General features: G+C 37.1%; 1 protein-coding gene and 1 pseudogene across 2 annotated transcripts in view; both read left to right on the plus strand.

The window, feature by feature from the left end:
* The window catches only part of Prrg1 (proline rich and Gla domain 1), a 111,371-nt gene extending 99,262 nt beyond the window's left edge, over positions 1-12,109 (plus strand). For both annotated transcript variants that reach the window (XM_090326264.1, XM_090326265.1), the window contains exon 4: positions 8,929-12,109. In XM_090326264.1, the coding sequence (XP_090182390.1) occupies positions 8,929-9,414 (486 nt within the window). In that variant the 3' untranslated portion in view covers positions 9,415-12,109. The remainder of the gene's footprint in view (positions 1-8,928) is intronic.
* Positions 12,110-17,566: 5,457 nt separating this feature from the next.
* On the plus strand, positions 17,567-19,160 carry LOC150040562 (putative protein FAM47D pseudogene; annotated as a pseudogene).
* Positions 19,161-22,838: the final 3,678 nt, after the last annotated feature.

The following is a 22,838-nucleotide window of genomic DNA, read 5'->3' on the forward strand; positions in this document are numbered from 1 at the left end:
CCCACTGCCCCTCATGAAGTTTTATTTTTTTTTTGCCAGTCCTGGGCTTGAGCTCAGGGCCTGAGCACTGTCCTTGGACTTTCTCAAGGCTAGAGCTCTACCACTTGAGCCTCAGCACCACTTCCGGCTTTTTTCTATGTATGTGGTACCAAGGAATTGTACCTGGGTCTTCATGCATGCTAGGCAAGCACTTTAACCACTAGGCAAAACTCCCGGCCCGATGTTTTACTTTTATATGCGTGACTCCTTGAGGAAAAAAAATCACCTAAAATTAATCTAAATAACACAATCAACCATGGCTCTTTCCTGCATTCTCCAACTATTTTGTCTTCAAGAAATTGAATTGGCATTTAACATGCCTAGTATAAATTTCGTTACTCTAGGCACCTCACTATCTTGTCCAGTTTTCAAAGCAATTTCTTACTTTTTATATCACTTTACAAGGTTTCCTTTCTTTGAAGTTAGATATATCTGTTAAGTGATTTTTGTGTATTCCCAGGCATTTTCTCTAGACTATCCCAATTGATTGGAAATCTTAAGAATTTTAGAATTTCTTCTTTGAATTTGTAATTTGCATATTTTTGCTTTGTCTTGACAAAGTAGCTCCTTGAGTATGAATTCACCTCTAATCTCCTATCTCCTTCTATCATTCTTGTTCAAGGAAAAGGATAAGGTACTTGAATATCATGCATAAATGCTGCCTGCTTCCTCCTTAGCAATACACACTGGCAGTGAAATCATCCACTTTCCAAAATCTCAAAGACAGGTTCTGAGCTGATTAGTTTGGGGTGGTTAAACAAGCTTATTTCCATTTTTTTCTCATTATAGAAAGAGTCCTTTGGACCCTGAGACACTGAAATCCTATTTATACAGGGCAATGAGAAATTTTAAAATGTGCATTTTATAAGAGGGAAGAAAATATTCTGATAGGACCTTGCATCTGCTGAGTTTTGTTTTATAACTCCTCTTATGATGAAACACCTTCCTCTTGAGACATTACCTCGTGAATTAGTTGTAAGACCTCTTTGGTACCTTCAGACTGTGTTTATTATGTGCTTGAATTTAGACTGTTCTGAAACTATGAATTCTCTCTATTAAAAAATTAATTGCAATGGTGATGTAAAAAATGGTTAGTTACGTGAGTCAGATAATGAATACATTTCCTTTTGAACAGTGTCACTGCCTCCATTTCCTGCTCCAGACTTCTCTCCCCCACGAAGCTGTATAGTTAATTTCCAACATAGTGTCTAGTGGGTTTCACTGCTGAATTGGTTCACCCTTTTCCCACCATTTCTGTGCTCCCCCAAATCAGATAATCTTACATTCAAGACAAAGGGTACAGAAATCAAAAACAGTGACAGAAGAGAATAAACCAAAGGAAAAAGGCAAGAAGAAAAGAAAAAAACGTGAAAAACCCCCATAAACAGTACAATAAAAAACCAAACACTTACTTCGGGGCCGAGAGTTTGGCCTAGTGGTAGAATGCTTGCCTAGCATGCACAAAGACCTGAGTTCGATTCCTTGGTACCACGTACATAGACAAAAGATGGAAGTGGTGCTGAGACTCAAGTGGTAAAGCTCTAGCTTTGAGAATGTATAAGGACAATGCTCAGACCCTGACCTCAAGCCCAGGACTGGCAAAAAATGCACATAGCTATTGAGCCATTGTAATCCTGTCCTAAGAATATCACTCTTTGTTCTCACTGAATGTTTAGACTGCTGTTTAGTTAATTATGCCCAGGTGTAATTATCTGTCTTTTACTGTCCATTGGGTTTACTTGTAGATTTGTATTTACATTTTAGTTATTACAAATGAAGGAAACCATGAAGCTTATGTGTCTATGAGTCTGGCTAACTTTGCTTAGTATATTTCCAAGTCTTTTCATTTCCTTATGAATGGGACAATGTCAGTTTTTTTCTGATGGAAGCATAGAATTCCATTGTGTATAAGTACCACATTTTCTTGATCCACTCATCTACTGAGGGCATTTGGGTCAATTCCATATCATTTCTTTGGTAAACAATGCTGTAATGAACATGGTCATGTTGGTACCTTTAGTGTAGCCTGATTTGTAGTCAACTGGATAGATGGGTAGACCCAGAAAATGAACCCACAGATCTGTAGCAAACTAATATTTGATAAGGGAGCCAAAAACAGAGGATGGAAGAAAGACAGCCTCTTCAACATATAGTGCTGGCAGGATTGGCTATACATGCACAGAAAGCTGAAGTTAGCTCCTTATATATAACTCTGCACCAGACTACACTCCAAATGGATTTGAATTCAATGAAAGATCAGATACCATGAAAATATTATAAGAACAGATATTGGAAACACTAAGGCTTCTTGGCAGGCTGAAATTTCTAAGATCCAGAATCACAATGAATAAATTAATTAGTTAATAACACCTTTCTTGATTAAATAATCCTTTATGTTATGCCTAAGGTTGCTTCAAAACTATGATTTAGGGGCCGGGAGTTTGGCCTAGTGGTAGAGTGCTTGCCTAGCATGCATGAAGACCCCGGTTCGATTCCTCGGTATCACATACATAGAAAAAGCCAGATATGGTGCTGTGGCTCAAGTGGCAGAATGCTAGCCTTGAGGAAGAGGCCCAAGGACAGTGCTAAGGCCCTGAGTTCAAGCCCCAGGACTGGCAAAAAATGTTATTTAATTATCCTAGAAGTTCTTGAGTAATGCAAAAGCTTGTGCCACTTTAAGTATAATTCTTAGCTAGTATTCATTTTCTCGTTAAAAAAAAAAAAAAACGCATTGCTCTATGCCACATTCTGAGACCTGAGGATTGTGATTCAAAGCCAGCCCAGTCAGGAAATTCCTGAGACTCTTATCTCCCGTTAATCACATTAAAAACAGGAAGTGGTACTCTGACTCAAGTGGTAAAGTGCTAGCTTTGGGCAAAAGGAGCTCAGGGACAGTACCTGGGCCCAGAGTTCAAGCCCAAGGATGAGGAAAACAAAAACCAAAATGCTCTACTAAAGTCTTGGAATCATTTGCTCTTTTTAAATATGTTTTGTCTATTTCCTGTAAGATAAAGACCTGTACAAATACCTAGTAGATACATATACTGAGTCTATTTGTCTGAATACCAACAGTAATGTTGATCTTGATTTCCAATCAATTTTGATCTGATCCTCTGACCTTAAGGATGAAAGAAATATATCTGTAAATACGTCTATATTCAGATCATTGATATCTTAATTTAAAATATTTTTGCCGTGGTGGCTCAAGCCTGTAATCCTAGATAGGATCAAGGTTCAAAGCCAGTTTAGGCACTAAAGTCCATGAGACACTTGTCTCCAATTAATCACTAGAAATCCAGAAGTGGTGCTATGGCTCCAGGGGTAGGGCAGTTGCCTTGAGCTGAAGAGATCAGGGACAAGTCCCTGGCCCAGAGTTCAAGCCCCACGACTGACAGAAAAAAAAAATAATTGGAACATAAGCAGGCTTGCTTTCTTTAGACAATACTGGGCTTTGAATTCAAAGTTTCATAGTTGCTGAGACATGCTTCCAGTTATCTTCCCTCCTGTTATTTTGAAATAGAAATTTGATTTTTGCACAAGGCATTCTGGATTATAGCCCTCCTATTTACACATTTCACTGTAACTAGTATCACAGGAATGCCCTGTGATATTATGCCCTGTGATACCATGCCCTGATTTTTTTATTGCAAAGGACTGTCATGACCTTTTTTTGCCTAGAATGGCATGGAACCATGATCCTCCTGATATCGGCCTGTTGCCAAGTGGAGGTGAGCAGATGTGTATCACTACACTAGGCCTAGTTGAGATAGGGTCTCACTAACGGTTTTGCATGGGATAATATAAAATCAAAATCTTAGAATTCTATCTCTGCTTCCTAAATGGCACAAGATAACAGTAACTAGTTTAATAGGCTTGCATTTGATTACATATTAAACAAATAGGGGAGAATGAATTTTCTAGGAAAGTGGCCAAATGGCTTGAAATATCTTACACCAAGAGCAGATTGTGTTTTCATTTTCCCTGCTGCAAATCCCAGATGCAAAACATTTTTAAATGATGTAAGCTAGAGTACTAATAGTTGCTTACATCTAAGTGATGAAATAATTGATTTGTTTTTGTTTCTTTATTAGTTAATTTTTATATAATTAAGATTTACTTCCTGAAAATTATTAAAATTATTCTATTACTGATGATGAAAGAATGACTTCACAGTTTTAAGAATATTTTTATTGCTTTTTCTTCCTTCTTTTTTTGCAAATAGGGAAACATTTATTGGGGTACAATCTCAGGGGAACCTCCCCTTGTTTGGGACTAGAGAGGTTGCACCAGGTCTGCTTGCAGCAGGGCTTTTATGGGTGGGGAAAAAGCAAAACTGTTAATCAATAGAAATTCTTACACGGGGCAGTTCCTGGTCTGCGAACTGAGGCAATGGAGGTGGTATTTTTGTGCAAGGGAGTGGTTTCATTTTCTTTCCCTTCTCTCAGCATTTTTGCTTTGGTAATAGGGTGACAATAGTTGTCCGGCAACTTCCTGCTGGACAGGGGTGTCGTGGGACTGTATGCCGGTTGTCTAGGATGCCAAAGGGACAATCGGCAGTCAAGTGTACAAGTGAAGAAGAAGCTGAGTAATCCATTCTTTAGTCATTTCTTGGATGCAGCTATAAATAAACCTTAGAAGGCATGGGGCAAATAAAAAGACAGATTAAAATCAGTGGGCCTACTAAGGGTAGCAGCCACCAATCTAGGGCAGGCCCCATAAACTGCTGGTGTTTAAGTTCTTTTAGCTTATTCAGGGCCTCTTGATTCATTGATGTAATAGCAACATTGTTCCCCTAATAGGCAGGTCCCACCTTTTCTGGGTGTCTTACTGCTTTTGCTTAAAAAAAAAAAAAACGGACTTGAGACTAGTTCAGTGTAGAAGGCTTGCCTAATGTGGTAGGCCTCAGACCTACTACTGGCTTTATTTTAACATTAAAATCTCTCCTTTGTTCATATTTCCTTCTAAAAGTAAAATTCATTATGACTGTATGCACATCTTTAGTATATCTTTAAAACTTTGTCATAACATACCCCAGTACATCTTAGAATCAAAGAACATTGAAGGAATAATGTGCCTTAAACAAGATCTGACTTCATGGGGTAGAACACTGAGGACTTTGTGTCTTTGAAAATTTAAAGAGCTGAATGACTAAGTAATTAGATATAAGACTATAAAACGCATCGCTCTAGTGTCCAGAGTCATACTTTAGACAAGATTTTGTATTTTATGTAATAGTAATACCTCCATGGGATATCTGAGTTTGACATCTCTGATGTCGTCCAAGTCCCTTATTTTCTCATTTGGATAATGATCTGAGTCTTTCCCAGAATCTCTTTTGCCAGTGGCTCCTTACTTACCAGAGACATAAATAGTATCAATGACTTGTAATATTTGAAAATAAATGTGATTGCAAGAGTGGGTTTTTTTTGCCAGTCCTGGGACTTCAACTAAAGGCCTAGGCATTGTCATTGAGTTTCTCAAGGCTCCAGTACTCAACCAGTTGAGCTACAGCACCACTTATGGCTTTTTCTGTGTATGTGGTACCATGGAATTGAACCCAGGATTTCCTGCATGCTAGGCAAGGATTCTAGCACTAAACCACACTCACAACCCTATAAGACTTTATTGACTAAATTTAAACTTTGGAAAATAGATTTAAGGCTAGGGATGTATCTAAGTGGTAGAGCACTTGCCTAGAATTCACAGGACCTGGTTCAAGGAATCCCTCTTAATTTTAAACAAAAAAAGTTATGGTTTCTATTTGGAGTAGTCCCCAAATGGCTCCTTAGTTGAAGCTTGGTCTCCACCTAGTATATCTTAATAATCAAGATGTGATTGGATTATTAGTGATCTGATCTAATGAATGGGTTAATCCAGTGAAGGACTCATTATTTGATGTCATTATTTGGTGATGCAGAAACTTCAACACATGGGGATTTACTGGAAGAAATAGATTATAGACATGTAGGAAGCTATTTCTTGTCCCAAACCCCTTCCTCAGTCTCTTTCTGCTTCCTGGCTGTCATGAGGAGATAAGCTGTGCTTCACCCACACCTGTTCCATTGTATTATTTTACATAACTAAGAAACAATAGAAGCTGGGCATAGTGACTCATGCCTGTAATCCTAGCTACTCAGGAGGCTGAGATCTGAGGATCAAGGTTCAAAGCCAGCCTGGGCACAAAAGGACCAGAGACTTTTACCTCCAATTAACCTCTAGAAAACCTTAGCTCAAGGGTAGAGTGGTAGCTTTGAGCTGAAGAGTTCAGGAACAACACCCAGGCCCAGGGGTAGGGTGGTAGCCTTGAGCTGAAGAGCTCAGGGACAGTGCCCAGGCTGAGTTCAAGCCCCATGACCCACAAAAAAGAAACAACAGAACCATTGACTGTGATCATGTGCACTGAAGCCTCTGAAACCATAAGCCAAATTAAGTTCTATCTTTTTAAATTACTTTTTCTCAGGTTGTCCCAGTTATGGAAATATGACTAACATTGGTAGGGAAGAAGAGAGGGGAAGAGAGAAATGAGTCAGTACATTGAAGATTAAAGGTGGCCTCTATACCATGATAAGAGACAAATTAATCAGCAATTTAGCAACATGGAACTTAGTTATAACCTATAAAATTCATCATTATTACTATTATTTATTATGTAGAGAGAATATATATTTATATTGACTATATGACTATACACTCATACATACACATATGCATATACATATATATACATACACACACATATATACATATATGCTAGGCAATTAGTTAGACATGTTGTAGATGTCATTTAGTGCTATCCCATTTTATAGATGAGGAAACTAAAACTTAAAAGATTAAGTAGCCAGGCCCAGTGGCTCATGCCTGTAAACCTAGCTACTCAGGAGGCTGATATCTGAGGATCAAGGTTCAAAGCCAGCCTGGGCACTAAAGAACATGAGATTCTTATCTCCAATTAATGACTAGAAAACAGGAAGTGGTTCTGTGGCTCAAGGGGTAGGGTGGTAGCCTTGAGCTGAAGAACTCCAGAGTTCAAGCTCCATGACCGACAACAACAACAAATAAAAGATTAAGTTCCCCAACTATTAATTGGTTGTAGTTGCCTAAATAAACATTAAGTATTTTGCTTATCTATTATTTTATACCTTCAAAGGGTCTTTTAAATATTAGACATTAAATATTTGCCTACAGGAGCCGAGAGTTTGGCCTAGTGCTAGAGTGCTTGCCTAGCATGCATGAATATACCTGTGTTTGATTCCTCGGTACCGTATACATAGAACAAAGCCAGAAGTGGTGCTGTGGCTCAAGTGGTAGACCTCTATCCTTGAGAAAGCTAAAGTCTAAGTTAAAAGTACAGTAATATAATTTCAATACTACCTTGAGGACTTTCCTAGGAATAATACATATTTTTAAGTGCTGATCATGGAGCTTGAACTTGGGGGCTGGGAGCTGTCCCCGAGCTTCTTTTGCTCACAGCTAGCTCTCTGCCATTTAAGCCACAGCTCTACTTCTGGAAATTTTTGATAGTTCAGTGAAGGTAAGAGTCTTGCCGACTTTTCCTGGCTGGGCTGGCTTCAAAACACCAGCTTTAGCTCTCAGTCTTCTGAGGAGCTTGGATTACAAATGTGAGCCCCCAGTTCATCATATGTAATTTTAATTTTCATTTAACATCTGTTTTACTAATCACTGCAGCTTGTGAAGAAATTGAGGAACAATGTTTGTTAGAAGGATACCTCAAAAGGAGCCATTAGAATACAAGGTGTCCATTTGTGTAGTGCTTGGGCACTAAAAATCTACAGTATGCTAAACTTAGCACACACTACTAATGATGATGCAATCATGCACTAAGACCATTAAAGTTGGATATGGAATGACAATTGTCTTATATTCGTTATTGAATGGAGTTTTTTTGGTATTGCTAAAGTTTGAACTAAACCTGGTACTCTTCTACTTGTGCCATATTGAGACCTTTTTATTTACTTATTTGTCAGTTCTTTTTGCCCTGAGGCTAGCCTCAGACGGATTTTTCTACATATGATTCCATGTAATTGTGACACAGGCACTTGCCACCAGGCCTGGCTTACTGACTGAGGTGGAATTTCATTAACTTTTTCCCAGGACTGACTTAACTATGATCCTCTTAGCCTCATGAGTCCCTGAGATTATAGCTAGGTACCACCATGTCTGGCTTGACTTTTTCTGTGTAAGGGGAAATAATTTTATATGATCTGAAAAGGAAGAAACCTTCATTTTTAAAAAAAATCTCTTAATATATCCTATCTGGAAGTGTAAATAATTCAAAATCTTGAAAATGAGTCTTCGATTCTGACTATTTTAAGGAGCATCCAGAGTGGGCACAATGATGCACAGATGGATGCCTTAACTAGTAACAGTGTGACTTAAAGTTACTTTGACTTTATAGTACTGTGAAAATGACACGTGTCCAATGGAAAACCATACTTCAAAGTTTGAATTTTGTTATTACCTTGAGCTACTGCTATGTAGTAAGATTCTTTCCTTGAAACGGACGGAAGTAACAGAAAGCTGTAGCTACCACTCAGCCATGTGATCTCAGTTGGAAAAGAATCTAGACTCTACAGTGTGCTGTATGCTAAACTGTGGTGTTTACTACTTTGGCTTTTTTTCTATGCATTTCACATAATGATGTTTTCAATTTACAACCAATTTCTTGGGATATAGCTCATCCTAAACCGAGGAGCTTCTGTATTTTCAGTTTCTTGGTGGGACAAATACAGACTGTAGAGTATTTGAACCAACAAATCTAGTTTTGGTCTTTGGTTCACAATGTCCATTGAGCCTAAATATTTGTTGATGTGCTATTTTCTTTCTCTTGAGCTTACTGATTTTGGATTTGTTTTTTTTTGTATTTTTCAGAGGGAGTTTTGGAGTACCTACACAAAAGCGCAGCAAGGAGAGACTAATAGAGGAAGCGACTGGTTTCAGTTCTATCTAACCTTTCCACTAATCTTCGGTCTCTTTATCATCCTCCTTGTCATTTTCCTAATCTGGAGATGTTTCTTAAGAAACAAAACTCGTAGACAAACAGTAACTGAAGACCACATTCCATTCCCTCAGCATCTTAATATCATCACTCCGCCTCTCCCACCAGATGAAGTATTCGATGGCAGTGGACTGTCTCCAAGCTTTTTGGAATACGTAGTTGGGCGCTCAGATTCTGTCTCCACTCGCCTGTCCAACTGTGATCCCCCACCAACCTACGAGGAAGCCACTGGCCAGGTGAACCTGCAGAGAAGTGAAACAGAACCTCATTTGGATCCGCCGCCAGAGTATGAAGACATAGTCAACTCTAACTCAGGCAGTGCCATTGCTATGGTGCCTGTTGTAACCACTATCAAATGAAGCTGTGCAAATTTCTTTTTACTTTGATCATTTTTAAAATACTAATGAAAAAAACTTTCTAGCACTTTACCACTAAATAAATGTGTATTGACTTATTTTATTAGACTCTTACAGCATACCACTTTGCATTTAACTGGTTTGATTTTCTTTAATTATTTTTGATATTTTATAATTGTTACTCATGCTTTCTTTGGCTGGAGGAAGTATGTGAAGAGAGAAAACCATCCTAGTGGAGATCTTCACGTGACATACTGAGAGCTACATATTCATGTGACAATATATACATATACATGCACACATATGTATCAATCCAGAATTGTGTTCTATCTAAATTACTTGGAAAGACAGCATTACTCACTAAATTTGGAAGAAGTAAAAAAGAGACACCGACAATTTATGTAGCAGATAGCAGTGTGCTGTAGAAATTTGCCAAAAGGAAATAGATTTCCTTCTTCTTACAGTTTTAACCTTGTATTTCTTGTATATTCGAAGGGAAAAATACTCATTTTCCATTTGAGAAACAGCTCAGAAAGAGAACAAGGCACATAGAAAACAAAACCTGCTTCCACTGCATAGCAAGAACTTGAGTGATCATTACTTGTATTTATTTGGCTCATTTTATATGTGGGGTTTTCTCCTTGTTTGAAGCCTTTCCCCCACACTAGTTCAACAGTTTGCTCATTTAGCATCTCATGCTATTTGTACTAACATCCCAGTAGGGAGAATTTCCTGGCATTGAATAGTTTCTAAAGTGGATAAAGGGATTAATGATACTCAGTAGATACTGTTTACTCCTTTTCTCACTAGGAAAGGACAAAAATTATTTTCTTCTCACTGTTCCATTGAATTTAACTCTGTTTATTCTCTCTTTACCATCATGGATTCTTTAATCACCCAAGAATTTAAGTTGGAATAAAATTTTTTAAATTACTTTCTTATTTTTTACAAACTACAATCTTGGTCTAAGATTATTATAAGTCAATTTTTCATTAAATTCTAAACTGTGATTTTTGTTTTGTTCAACTGGTGGAAGAAGATAGCAAAGTGTGTGTTGTGGCATATGCACACTAGATCTAGGTATAGGTCCAACACTTAACAATGTCATTACAATTGCAATTTCATTTTGCATTTTTGTCTTTTTTTTCTAACTGTTGGGATTTTAGTTTTCCCTTGGAGCAGAGGGAACAGGGTGTGCATGAATGGCCAACATAAACTGGATTAGAAAAATAGATGGGTGAAATGAGCCAAAATTTGTACAAGTACTTTATACACTGAAAATGATCTTTTAGGTATATGTCACTAATGTTATAATGGTGTAATAGGATGAATTTCTCCCTCTCTTTCCCTAAAATTAACCACAGGTTTTTATATTGATAAATTGAGCAAATTGCTCCAAAAAAAAGCTGATCTATTCCTAATCTGAGTGTGCGAGCCCTGTTATTTGGCCATAATCTTGTCTGAATATAGTTGTTCCAATTTAAAGAGTACTGCCAAGTCAATATAAACAGGAGGAAAAGTTTAGACTGCATACTAAAGTTTTAGTTAACAGCTTCTTTAGACTAAGAATGATTATATCTTGATGATAGTCTCAGAAAATACTGGATCTTTGGTTTCTAATTAAATCTGAAAGTAGGACTGTTTTATTCAGTGAATTATGTATACATGTGTGGAGTTTATGGTTTGTTTTTAAATGAAAAATTAAGGGCCCTTTCGTGTGAAATACTTTGTCATTAATATCAAGCTTTAGATAAGACCAGCAGTTTTCAAAGTGTGGCCAATGGAACCTTAAAGTTTCTTAAAAGCCATTCAGTGAATCTGGGAGTAGACAATAAATATTGAAAACTACAAGATTAGACAAAGAAATAAATTCTTCATACTGGGTATCATATTCCAACTTGTTTCACTTTCTAAACTCCTCCCTCGTGTTGAGTTTAGTGCTGTACCTTAGAGATATCTGAGTTGTGGTCTAATAATGAATGATAATCCTGGAAGCAAAAACCTAATATTTAAAACTAATATGGCTAATGAAAACACTACTCCATAGTAATAACTGCATCGGCCACGACCTCATGGCAGCTTAAGTATGGTAATGAGAGAATAAACAAATCACCACTTTCTTCAGATATTATCTTAGTTTTGTTTGAATGGTTTGCATTTTATTTTTATAGAGATCCCTTTTGCTAACCTGTCTGGTTTTATAAATAAAGTTTCTTAACATTTATTATAATTAAGGGGCTTATCTGGAATAATATGTATTTTTGTGCTTTTGCCTTTCTTAACTGATTCATATTACATTCACTTTTGATCGTTTTTAATAAAGGTTTATTTTTGCAGAATATATTTAGTACACTTCTTAAATAGTAACTAAATTGAACCAACCTATTTGTATTTAAATAAAAGGATGTGCTCATTGGTCTTCCAGTAGAATGATTTCTAAGTGTCTACATTCAGTGATTGTATTCTAGAATTATGTAACTGGCACTTTTTGCTTCCTTGCTCTAAATACCACAAGAAATGTTTTTTTTTCTATTGACCAATGCAAATAAAATATTTCGTGTTTGTTTTATTGCTAATAGCGATTTCTTTAAGATTGATTATCTGAGCAAATAACTATTGAAGTAGCATGTATTTTGTTGTAAAATTTCATATTTTAAATGCTTGGTTTACATTAAATTATGGTATTTAACTTTTGTGTTTATACTAGATATGATTTTCTTAGGTTTCTGTGTACTTGGTATGCTAAATAAAGCTATTTTTAAACTCAGGAGGTTTTTATTTCCCTTTACTTGTATTAATCATTTTATGGTGAAGTGGTAGAATTGCTGCATAATTCTTATTAATTATGGTTTTTAAACAAGTGTTTCTTTTCACTGATAGACTTAGGGAGTACCACTCCAGAAGTCAGTAAACATCTGGTGAAAACTTCAGGATGTTCTCAGAATCAAAGACAACTTTCTGTGCCACTATGACTGCCACTGGCACGATTTTTTTTTAAGTAGAAATTTTTCCGCAGGGGAATAGATTAAGACCTCAGCTTCAGTGCAGTTTGTCAAGTCTTGGGAACAGTGGTGGCTACAGTAGATACCCAAGAGCAGTTTGTTCTGCTTAGAAGAACAGCTTGCTTTTGATACTTCTGAAGATAAAAAAGAAAACACAAGATAAAAGCATTGTGACCCTAGGGCATTTCCTTTATTTTAGCAACCTTAGAGAGTAAAAGCTGGTTCATCATATCATTAACCGAGCAAACATATTGTTGAGTTGATCTTCATGACAAAAAATGTGAAATTACTCCATATTTGGGGAGAAATTTTAAACATAAATTATTACTTTCCATTTTAGGGTAACTCCTCAGAGTTAATGAGGCATATAATACTTTAAAAGTATATACCATTTTCTAAATTTTCATCAATAAACTTTAATCTTGATGAACACAATCATGAGACTCAACATGTATATCAAACATTTTTAAATTTTCATGACTTCTTTAACACCTCACTTTCATCTGTCATACTAGATTGCTTTTGTAAATCTTATACTTGGCTATGACCATACGGACTTCCCTTGTTGTGTATAAGCTTTTAAGACACTTTAGAAAGCTTCAAAAGAGATGTTTCTGTGTTCCTCTTCTATCTCTGGGCCTTCCTTGAAATCACCTACTTCTTTCTTTTGGGTCTTTCTATATTCCTAAAGCTCTTTACAGTGAAGAACTTTTTAATCCTTTTAACTCCCTTTCCTGTGTGCATCCATTGTGTTAAATGTGAAGACTTTCATTTTTAGTAGCCTTTGAATTGATAAAGTATCAGCGATTTTCTGGCTGGCCTACATAATGCTCTGTCATTCTACTTGTTACTATTATGGTATTTTGGTTTGCTTTGTTTTGCTTTAAGTGTTGAGTTTGGAACCCATGGCCTTGTTTGTGCTGAGCACAGGCTTTACCACTAAGCTGCATCCCATTTTTTCTCATTTTCTTACCTTTTTCTTAAAATTTGTACTTTGACATTTTGTTCTCAGCAATTTTATTTAACCAATTCCTGTGGTTTTCATAGCCTCCCAAACTCACAAGTGTATCTAGCCTTTTTTTTCTATATATCTCAGATGATAGATATTAACAAAATTCCTTCTTGGTGTGAGACATTTTAAAGACATCAGAATAGGGCTGAGAGTTTGGCCTAATGGTAGAGTGCTCGCCTAGCATGCATGAAGGCCCAGATTCAATTCCCCAGTACCACATACACAGAAAAAAGCCAGAAGTGGTGACATCACTCAAGTGGTAGAGCTGTAACCTTGAGAAAGTCCAAGGACAGTGGTCAGGTCCTGAGTTTAATCCTCAGGACTGGCAAAAATAATTATTTAGACAGCAGAATAGGGGCTAGGAGCATAGCTTACTGGTAGAGTGCTCACCTAGCATGCACAAAGCCTTGGGTTTGATTCCTCGATACCACATACACAGAAAAAGCTAGAAGTGGTGCTGTGGCTCAAGTGGCAGAGAACTAAGCTTGAGCAAAAAATGTCCAAGGACAGTGCCCAGGCCCTGAGTTTAGGCCCCAGGACTGAAAAAAAAAGACATCAGAATAATGATGTCTATAGCTTTCTTCCTGGGAATTTTGCAACCTGACTGAAATGACAATATCATTACCTTTTAGAGAGGTTTACAATGCTAATCCTACTTTAGCTCACAGAGATTCCTCTTGCCCAGTAGCACAATATTTACAAGTAGTCCTCATATCATACCAACTTAGGTGTAGTTTTTTTATGAATTTCACCATTGGAAACTTAACTTTCAAACTTTTTCACAGAATCCTAACAGTACTAAACCAGTGGAATAGTTATGCTTGACTGCCAAAATATGAGGTTGAATCCTCTGTGATCCATCTTGTTTACTTCAGTTCAGTCCAAGTACCCTCTGCAAATCCTGAATTTGATGGACACACCTGAAAAACTACTTTAGTGAAACAATTGTGATTATCTAATTACATACTTCTTCCCACCCCAAACAAATTTGCCACCTATGAACTATTTGGAATTGTAAGAACTCGTTTTGGATCAGTTATCCATAGCTTAAGATTATATTTGGACTTATTTTTTTATTTTATTTTATTTTTACTTGGGGGGCCTGGGCACTGTCCCTGAGATCTTCAGCTCAAGACTACTGCCTTACCCCTAGGCCTGGACATTTTCCCTGAGCTCTTCATCTCATGGCTACCACTCCATGCCTTAAGCCACAGACCACTTCCCCTATTTTAAGAGATTAATTGGATATAAGAGTCTCTAAGTCTTCAGTGCTTCTGGGATGGCTTTGAGCTGCAATCCTCAGTCTCAGCCTCCTGAATAGCTAGGATTATAGGCATGAGCCACTGGGCATGGTATGACTTATTTTTAAAAGCAATTTCCTCTGTCTTTTATGTTAGAGTTGCTAGAGTAAAATGTCCATCACATGACAACATGTTTAACAAATATTTTCTGCATTTTTTTCAAAGACAACTACAAAGACCCATAAAGTATTTTGGGCAAGATGACCAACTGATGACCATGCTTCTGTCCTGGCAGACATGCTTCTGTCCTGCAAAGAAGGACTAAAATTGATAGTTTCTTTGTGGCTAGACTTTTTGGGAGAAAGAGCTGTATTGAACACTGTTCAATACAGATGCAACAAAGAAGCTATGAAATATCAAACTTGAGGACAGACAAGAAAGGGTACAAAGTACTTTTTTAATGACCACCATCTTGTCCCCGGTAGGATAAGCTTGAAACTGAGTGATTCTTCCTACAATGAGGAAATAGTTAATGGAAAATTCTCAGCAGTCCCCACTGACACAATTGGTGCCTAAAATTTTTACTAATGGATAATTCTGCAATTCCCGTGGGTCTTGAGCCCAGTTTAAGGAGCTATGAAGAAGTATGAGTACTCCATGCTTCTATAAATGGATGCCTGTCCATATTGTACCTTTTCCCAAACACGCTAGTATTATGTGCTACCATTTGGAGATTGAACCTACAGAAGTTGACAGGTGTACTACAACTCCAGTCTACATCCAGTCCTACCTATGTACAGTCATTAGGCATGGATAAGGGTCTCTCCACTGCCAATGGTTGTACCACACTAAACTTTCACAAGTCTACTGCATGGCCTCCTGCCCCTCTGACACTAGTAGGTAGCCAATCTGAGCATACTGGCCTTGCAGTTATGATTTGCTGCACACATGTCTCAAACATTGATGAGCACCATGTACCTACTGCTTGATAGGCAAGAATGCATGGCCCTGCATCTGTGTGGCTCACAGATAGTGATGAGTGTCCTGCTCTCATTTCCAAAAACACTATATATGCCTACCAAGGCCCTCTGGAGGGACCCCACACACGTGTGCTCCTTGTTCATTTCCATGTTGATCAAACTACCTCCCCTGTCTGGACTCACAGAGCATCCCTGACTCTATAATACCCAAACAAAATGATGGACAACTCGTGCCTGCAGCTGCAGGTACCACACTACATGTAAACCTGCCCCGATAAGTATTGCTTCCCATTCATTATAGATGACAAAAATTTATAGATGCCATACTATGGCGTTCACCTGAGATTAAATCTAATTTCACCTCCCAGCTGTAATCCTGGGACACTGTCAGTAGAAATTCTTTTACAATAAGTTAATAGAAACAAAGCATATACCAGATATGTAAATATCAATTGTAATACACAAGAAGCATAAAAAGGAAAGTCAATATGACACACACACACACACACAATCAAAAATTCTACATACTGGAAGAAGTTTGGATAGGATAACTTTTATTAAAAACAATATAGTAGCATTCCGTGAAAGAATAAAATTAACATACTAGACTCCATCAATTATAAATCTTATTTTTGAAATATGTTATTAATAAGAAAACAAAAGACAGACTGAGGGAAATTTTATCGAAAGATTTATCTGATAAAGGAACAAAAGGCAGAACAAAAATAACTCAAAACTCAGGGACGTATGTATCAAGCAACACAATTTGAAAATGTACAAAAATGTGAAAACATACTTCACAAAGAGATATAGGTACTTAACGTGCACCTCTAGTCATGTAAAAAATTAAAATCACAGTCATGTACCACTACAAACCTATTATACTGGCCAAAATTAAAATGAGTAACCATACTAAGTATTGTATGTACATGTCATATACTCCCACAGGGAATAAAAAATAGTAAAACTATATGGTCAAAAATATGACTTTTCATGTATGTAGTGGGAATAAGGCCAAGAGATCTGATTGACTAAAATGATGACTAATGCTAACATGTATTTGAAAAATATTGAGTAGATATTAAATGTTCTAGCCACAAAATAGTAACTATGTGGGTGTGGCTCAACTGAGTGCGAGCCTATCAAGTGTGAAGGCCTGAGTTCAAACCAGAGTAACAGACACACACACACACACACACACACACACACACACACACGCACACGAGATGAGTCAGTGGCTCATCTCATGGCAGTGATGCTAACTACTAAAGAAGCTGTGATATACAGGATCCTGTTCAAGGTCAGCCAGAGAAGAAAACTTCCAAAGACTCCATTTCCAAAATAGCCAGCGAAAAACAGGGCTGGGGCATAATTAAAGTGATAGAGTACTAGCCAAAAGATTTTGCTAGGTTTAAAATCCTAGTACAGCCAAAAAAATTAATAATCCTAGCTCTATGATATAATCCATATGTGAAACACCTACATTTAATCATTTCACTAATATCTATGTACCCAAAAATGCATCTCAAAGTATCATGTTGTAAATGATAAATTCATATTTATTTATTTAAAAATAGTACAGCCACCAGAGTCAGGTTTGGTGGTTGCTTAAAAATTTTAATCACCCCATGACCAACAACAACAAAAAAATGTTAATCTCACATCTCTCCTCATTCCCCCGTTGGAATCCTAGTTGAAGTTTACCCAGGAGAAATGACAGTATATATGCACACAAAGATGTGAATACAGATATCATAGAAAAATTCTCTGCCATATTCCAAACCAGAAACAATTCTAAAGTTCTCAAAGGGCAAAAGAGTAAGAAAGAACTAAAGAATGTGTTCTGTCCACACAATGGGTCATAGAATGGAGGAAGCTGCCAATAGGGTAGAATGGGAGAGAATTCCAGGGCCTCGAACCTTTTTGAATCTCCCAGTCATCTCAGTGGCATCTGAGCCAGGGTCACTATGGGAGAACCGAGACGGAGGTGGTCCTTGCAGCCATGGGTACTGAGGCCAACGCCGCCACGTGTGCCTTGCAAGCCCTGGCGCAACGACAATACACCCGCCAAGTGTTTGATCACACCCAAGATAGAGGCTTTCAAAGTCCCCACTTCCCTGGATGGCCGGCGATGGGTATTTGTGAAGGAAGGGCTGGATCACATTAAAAAAGGCCGTCCACTCTCTGAAAATCCGATCACTGAAGGATCCAAGGCATCCTTTCTCCCGACGATTTCTCACAAACATTCCCCCAAGAATCTGATGAAAATGCCCAAGAGTGCAAATGTGTATACTACACTCTCTGGAACCCAGCAAGCACGCAGGGCATTCGTGGACAACCTTGAAGCCAAAATGAAACGGAAGAATCCCTTGGCTCTCTATCCTAATTTGGAAGATAATATAGACAGAGACCTACTACTACAGGTGCTGGAATTGCTGGACCCTGAAAGGGACCTGGTGAGTAAGTGGGATTATTGTGAGCACAAGAAGAAAGACAGAAAACCCAAGAAGCCCGCCAAGATACCAAAACAGTCAAAAACCATGAAAATGTGCTTGAATCCTCCCCCGATTCCTGGCACCCGAATAGATCTTGTGCCTCTGAAAAAACCCAAGATCCCAAAGGCCTTATTTGAGGCTATTATGCGGAGGTACATACCCAAAACCGTCTATAAGTTTTGCGAGTGGATTCAAACTCTTGGAGATGTGGACATTGATGAAAATATAGTGATGGATCACTTTGATCTTGGCTATGAGTGCATACCAACTTACACTGATTGTCACATCAAGAAAATAAGTAAAATGCCTTTAGAGACCAGGCAATGCAGAAAACTAAGCAGAGTAAAGCAAATAAGATTCTCCATCCAGGAAAGTAATTTTGAGAGGAGACTCTGGAAGCCGCCTGATCCGTATAAATCCCGCCGGGAGAAGATAAGGTATGGAGCTTGGTACTTGAAGCCTAGTTTGTGGAAAAAGCTAGTAAATAATGAGCCTCTGCTAGACCCCAAAGCCTTCGTTGAGAAACCTTATCCCCCAGATATTATTGATGAACTTTATGGAACAATTGCCTTTAAGGACTTCATCATAAGCAAAGGCTATAATATGCCCGCTGTCCTGGAGAAGTTTTTCTTCAGGAAGGGATGGGATTACCATGATGTTACTACTCCTATCCCGAGAGTAGTAAAAGCTCATGAACTGAAATATGCGGCGGATGAAGAAGAAGATGAGGATTATGATGATTTTGATGACTACAAAGAATATAACAACTAAATGTTTTTTCAATTCATTTTCTTGCTCTCATTTTAAACATTCATGGATAATATATTATGAGAGTCCTACCATGAAAGTACATCTTTGATGGATGGCATATGTACTTTAACACATAATATTTATAAACATTTCTAAATGAACTTTTGGTTTGTGCTCATATCTTGGATTTTGTTCAACTGTGAGATCAACATTCATAGAGAATTTTTCACATTTTTTAGCATTGAGAGTATTGTCAACTTGTATCAACTAATAAAAGATAAGCAATTAATAAAAGCAAAAGGACTCTTAATGAGATCTGATGATGTCATTTACAACGTGGAATGAATCTCAAAATACTATAATTTTACTGAGGAAAAAGGAATATATATATATTTAAACTAAGGTTAAAAATTCAATGGAAGGGTTATAGTAATTATTTTGTCAACCGAAGTTGAAAGTATAGCCAAAATAATAAGTTCATCTTCTTCTCTTTCACTTAGTTTATATTTTGCCTAGATGTACTAGCCTAACAAATTTTAGTTTCAAAATCTTTTTAGTGTTCACAAGCTTATTTTATTTTAGCTTATTTTATTTATTTGTGAGATACATTTTCAAACAATGCATATTTTAATTCATTTCCTTTGTATATGTATGGTGAGACTACACAAACCAAAAATTTGATATATAAGCTAAAATTAAGATAAATAAGGTAAGGGGTGAGTTGGGAGAGGTGGAGGAAAACGTTGAAACATGTGACATTGCACATAATACAATGTATTCATGAATGGCTTTGGTGAATTGCAATTTCTTTGTACAATTCCATAAAACAATAAAACTATTCAAAACTATTTTCCAAGTTAGAAAAATAGGGGGAAAGACTGAATAATTTCAGATCTCAGCTTTCTAAGTAGGTAGGATTATAGACATGAGCCACGAGCATCTAGTCTATATGTGTTTCTTTATGCTATGGTTATCCATATTGATATGTATTCACACCCAGAGAGACAGACATAGAGACAGAGAATATTTTACCTATTTGGATAATTTCAAATGAACATGGACTCAAATCTATTTCTGTTGGAAGGAGAGATATTCAAGAAAGCTAATGTAATACTTGTGCATCTAGACTATTAAGATTCCAAAAGCCTTCTCCTATTATTTGTATTATGACTTTTCTTTCTGATTCATGCTTACAAAACACAGAAAACTGAAAAATATGACTATCTCCATTTCATAGTTGAAAACTGAGTTTCCTAGAGAAGGAATGAGGTCTGGAGTTAAACATCTCATTCTCTTTTCGTATTCCTACACTGACATTAATTAGTATTATGGATAATGAACTATTCATTTTAAAACCTTGGGCTACACATGTTTCCACTGACCCTAAAGGGCACTGGTGTCTCTAATAAAGGAAACAGAGAAAGATGTCTAGATGTGGTTGGAGCCTAGCTTTTCCAATTTACCTGGAATATCAATTTAGTCAAAATGGTAGGAATGAGAATAAATTCAGGCTTGGAACAAGATAAAAGCCTCAAAAAAAGGAATTGGTTAGAATTGTTATATACAAGTTATTTGATTCTGATCTCTTATCAGTTGAACAGAAACTATCATCCTCTTTTAAGTCTACCATGAGATTACCTAAGTAATCTCAACTACTCTTAACAAAACCTGTGCCTTCAAATCAGAAAAATATTTATGGCCTTATTTATCCAGCAGAGATTTACATTATGAAGACCTTGATAACACCTGGAAGAATTAAAACAGAATGAAAGGACCACCCCTGTTTAATATTCTATTTTTAAAAGAGAAATCTGTGATTTTTCCTAATTATTTTCTGGGGTTTTTTTTTGAGACAGATTCTTGCTATGTTGATCATATTAGTCTCCTGACTCCAGGAGTGCTGGATTACAAATATACTCTGCCTGATCCCTGGCTGTTTCTTCTTTCTTCCTTCCTTCCTTTCTTTATCTTTTTGTCAGTCTTGGGGCTTGAACTCTGGGCCTGGGTGCTGTATCTGAGCTCTTCGGCTCAAGGGTAACACTCTGCCACTTGAGCCATAGTGCCACTTCCGGTTTTCAGGCGGTTAACTGGAGATGAGAGTCTCATGGACTTTCATATCTGGGTTGGCTTTGAACCACAATCCTCAGATCTCAGCCTCCTAAGTGGCTAGGATTAAAGGAGTGAGCAACTGACATCCTGCTCCTGCTGTTTCTCTTTTAATCCATGCACACATCACTTTTTAGTGACATCATATTATTCTTTTTTTGTCTTTTTTAATTTTTATACCTTTAAATAGTTGTACAAAGAGGTTTCAATCCAACATGTCCTTTTCGATGTACAATGCATATTTTTATTGTGATTAATAGAAGAGTTACATTATATTCACCTGATAGAAGGTGCATAACTTCACAAACTTTGATACCCTTTCTTTTTTTAATGTATTTTATTGCCAGTATAATGTATAGAGAGGGGTTACAGTTACATTCATCAGGTAGTGGGTACATTACTTTTCAAACCTGGATACCCCATTGTCATGTTTCTGTCCCCTTTTCCCTACCCTCTCCCCCTCTCAGTTATCTTGTTTTCCCCATTCCTTTCCCTATTTCAAGTAAACAATTAAGTGTATATACATTGATACCCTTTCTTATGACATGGTCCCCATTTCCCTCCCACCCTAACCCCACTTATCTTGATTTGCCCCCTTCCCTATCCAATTTCAAATAACCAATTAAGCACATATAAAATATATCAGATAACAAGGTAACAATATGAGATAACCAAGGGATGGCAAAAGAGATGAGAGATAACATAGTACATTAAGAACAACAGTCATTCATTATATGGCTTTTGTTTCCTTATCCTGGAGGTCATTACATTTAGTGTCATACTATTTGACCTAATGTCTCTAGATTTGTTCTATTGTAAATCTCTGCTAGGAGAGCCCAAGGTTTCTACTGATTATGACAAATGAGGGAAACCATTGAGCCTATGTGACATCATATTCTTCTAAAGAAGAAATTTATTCTATGTTACCTTTTTGTAATATTTGGGTAGGGTGTGATATTTTATATTTAGAACAATTCTGGTTTTTTATAAACCAACTGATTTTAAACTCTTCTAAACAGGTTCATCATGTCCATATTAAGATTGTTTTAAGGGAATATGTATTTGGACCATGAAATAAGTTATAATTAGCCATAACGAACTTTCTGATATGTTTTCCTATGGAAATATTCATAGCTATATAAGCCTGCAGTCAATCAGGTGCTAGAATTGATGTTCTTTTCTACTGTAGTATTCAATTGGGTTATAGTGCCACATATGACTAACAACATCTTTGTTAGAATTCTCCTCCAGAGGCATATAAGACAAAGAGAATTATGCTTCATCTCTGAGAGTCTAGAGAGAAACATATTAAGAATTTGGCTTAGGGATCAAGTTAGAAGTGAGTTCATACCCCAGAACTGCCATGTTCTCATTCTAGGGATGAGGTAAATTGCTCAAGAAATATTTTCCTTACTGTTTACAACAATGTTAATTTCATTAGGGTTTTATAGATTATATTCAGCCAGGTGCTTATAAAACTTTTTTTGTCAGTCATGGGACTTGAACTCTGGGCCTTGGGCTGTCCCTGAGCTCTTCAGTTCAAGGCTAGGCCCTAGCCCTTGAGCCACACAATGCCACTTCCGAATTTCTGGTGGTTAATTGGAGTTAAGATTCATACAGACATTAGTGTCAGGGCTGGTTTTGAACCATGATCTTCAGATCTCAGATCCTTGAGTAGCTAGGATTATAGGCGTGAGCAACAGGCACCCAACTGCTTATAAAACTTTTGACCACCAATGAATTTCACATTTTTTCTCTCTGTGCCAGTTGATAAGGATGCATTGATAATGTTTCATATGTCTGTGTTTTAAAGTCTCAAATTGGAAGGAGAAAACATAAGA

The sequence above is a fragment of the Megascapheus bottae genome, chromosome X, assembly GCF_031878675.1.
Source record: "Megascapheus bottae isolate mThoBot1 chromosome X, mThoBot2.hap1, whole genome shotgun sequence".
NCBI classification, from domain to species: Eukaryota; Metazoa; Chordata; class Mammalia; order Rodentia; family Geomyidae; genus Megascapheus; species Megascapheus bottae.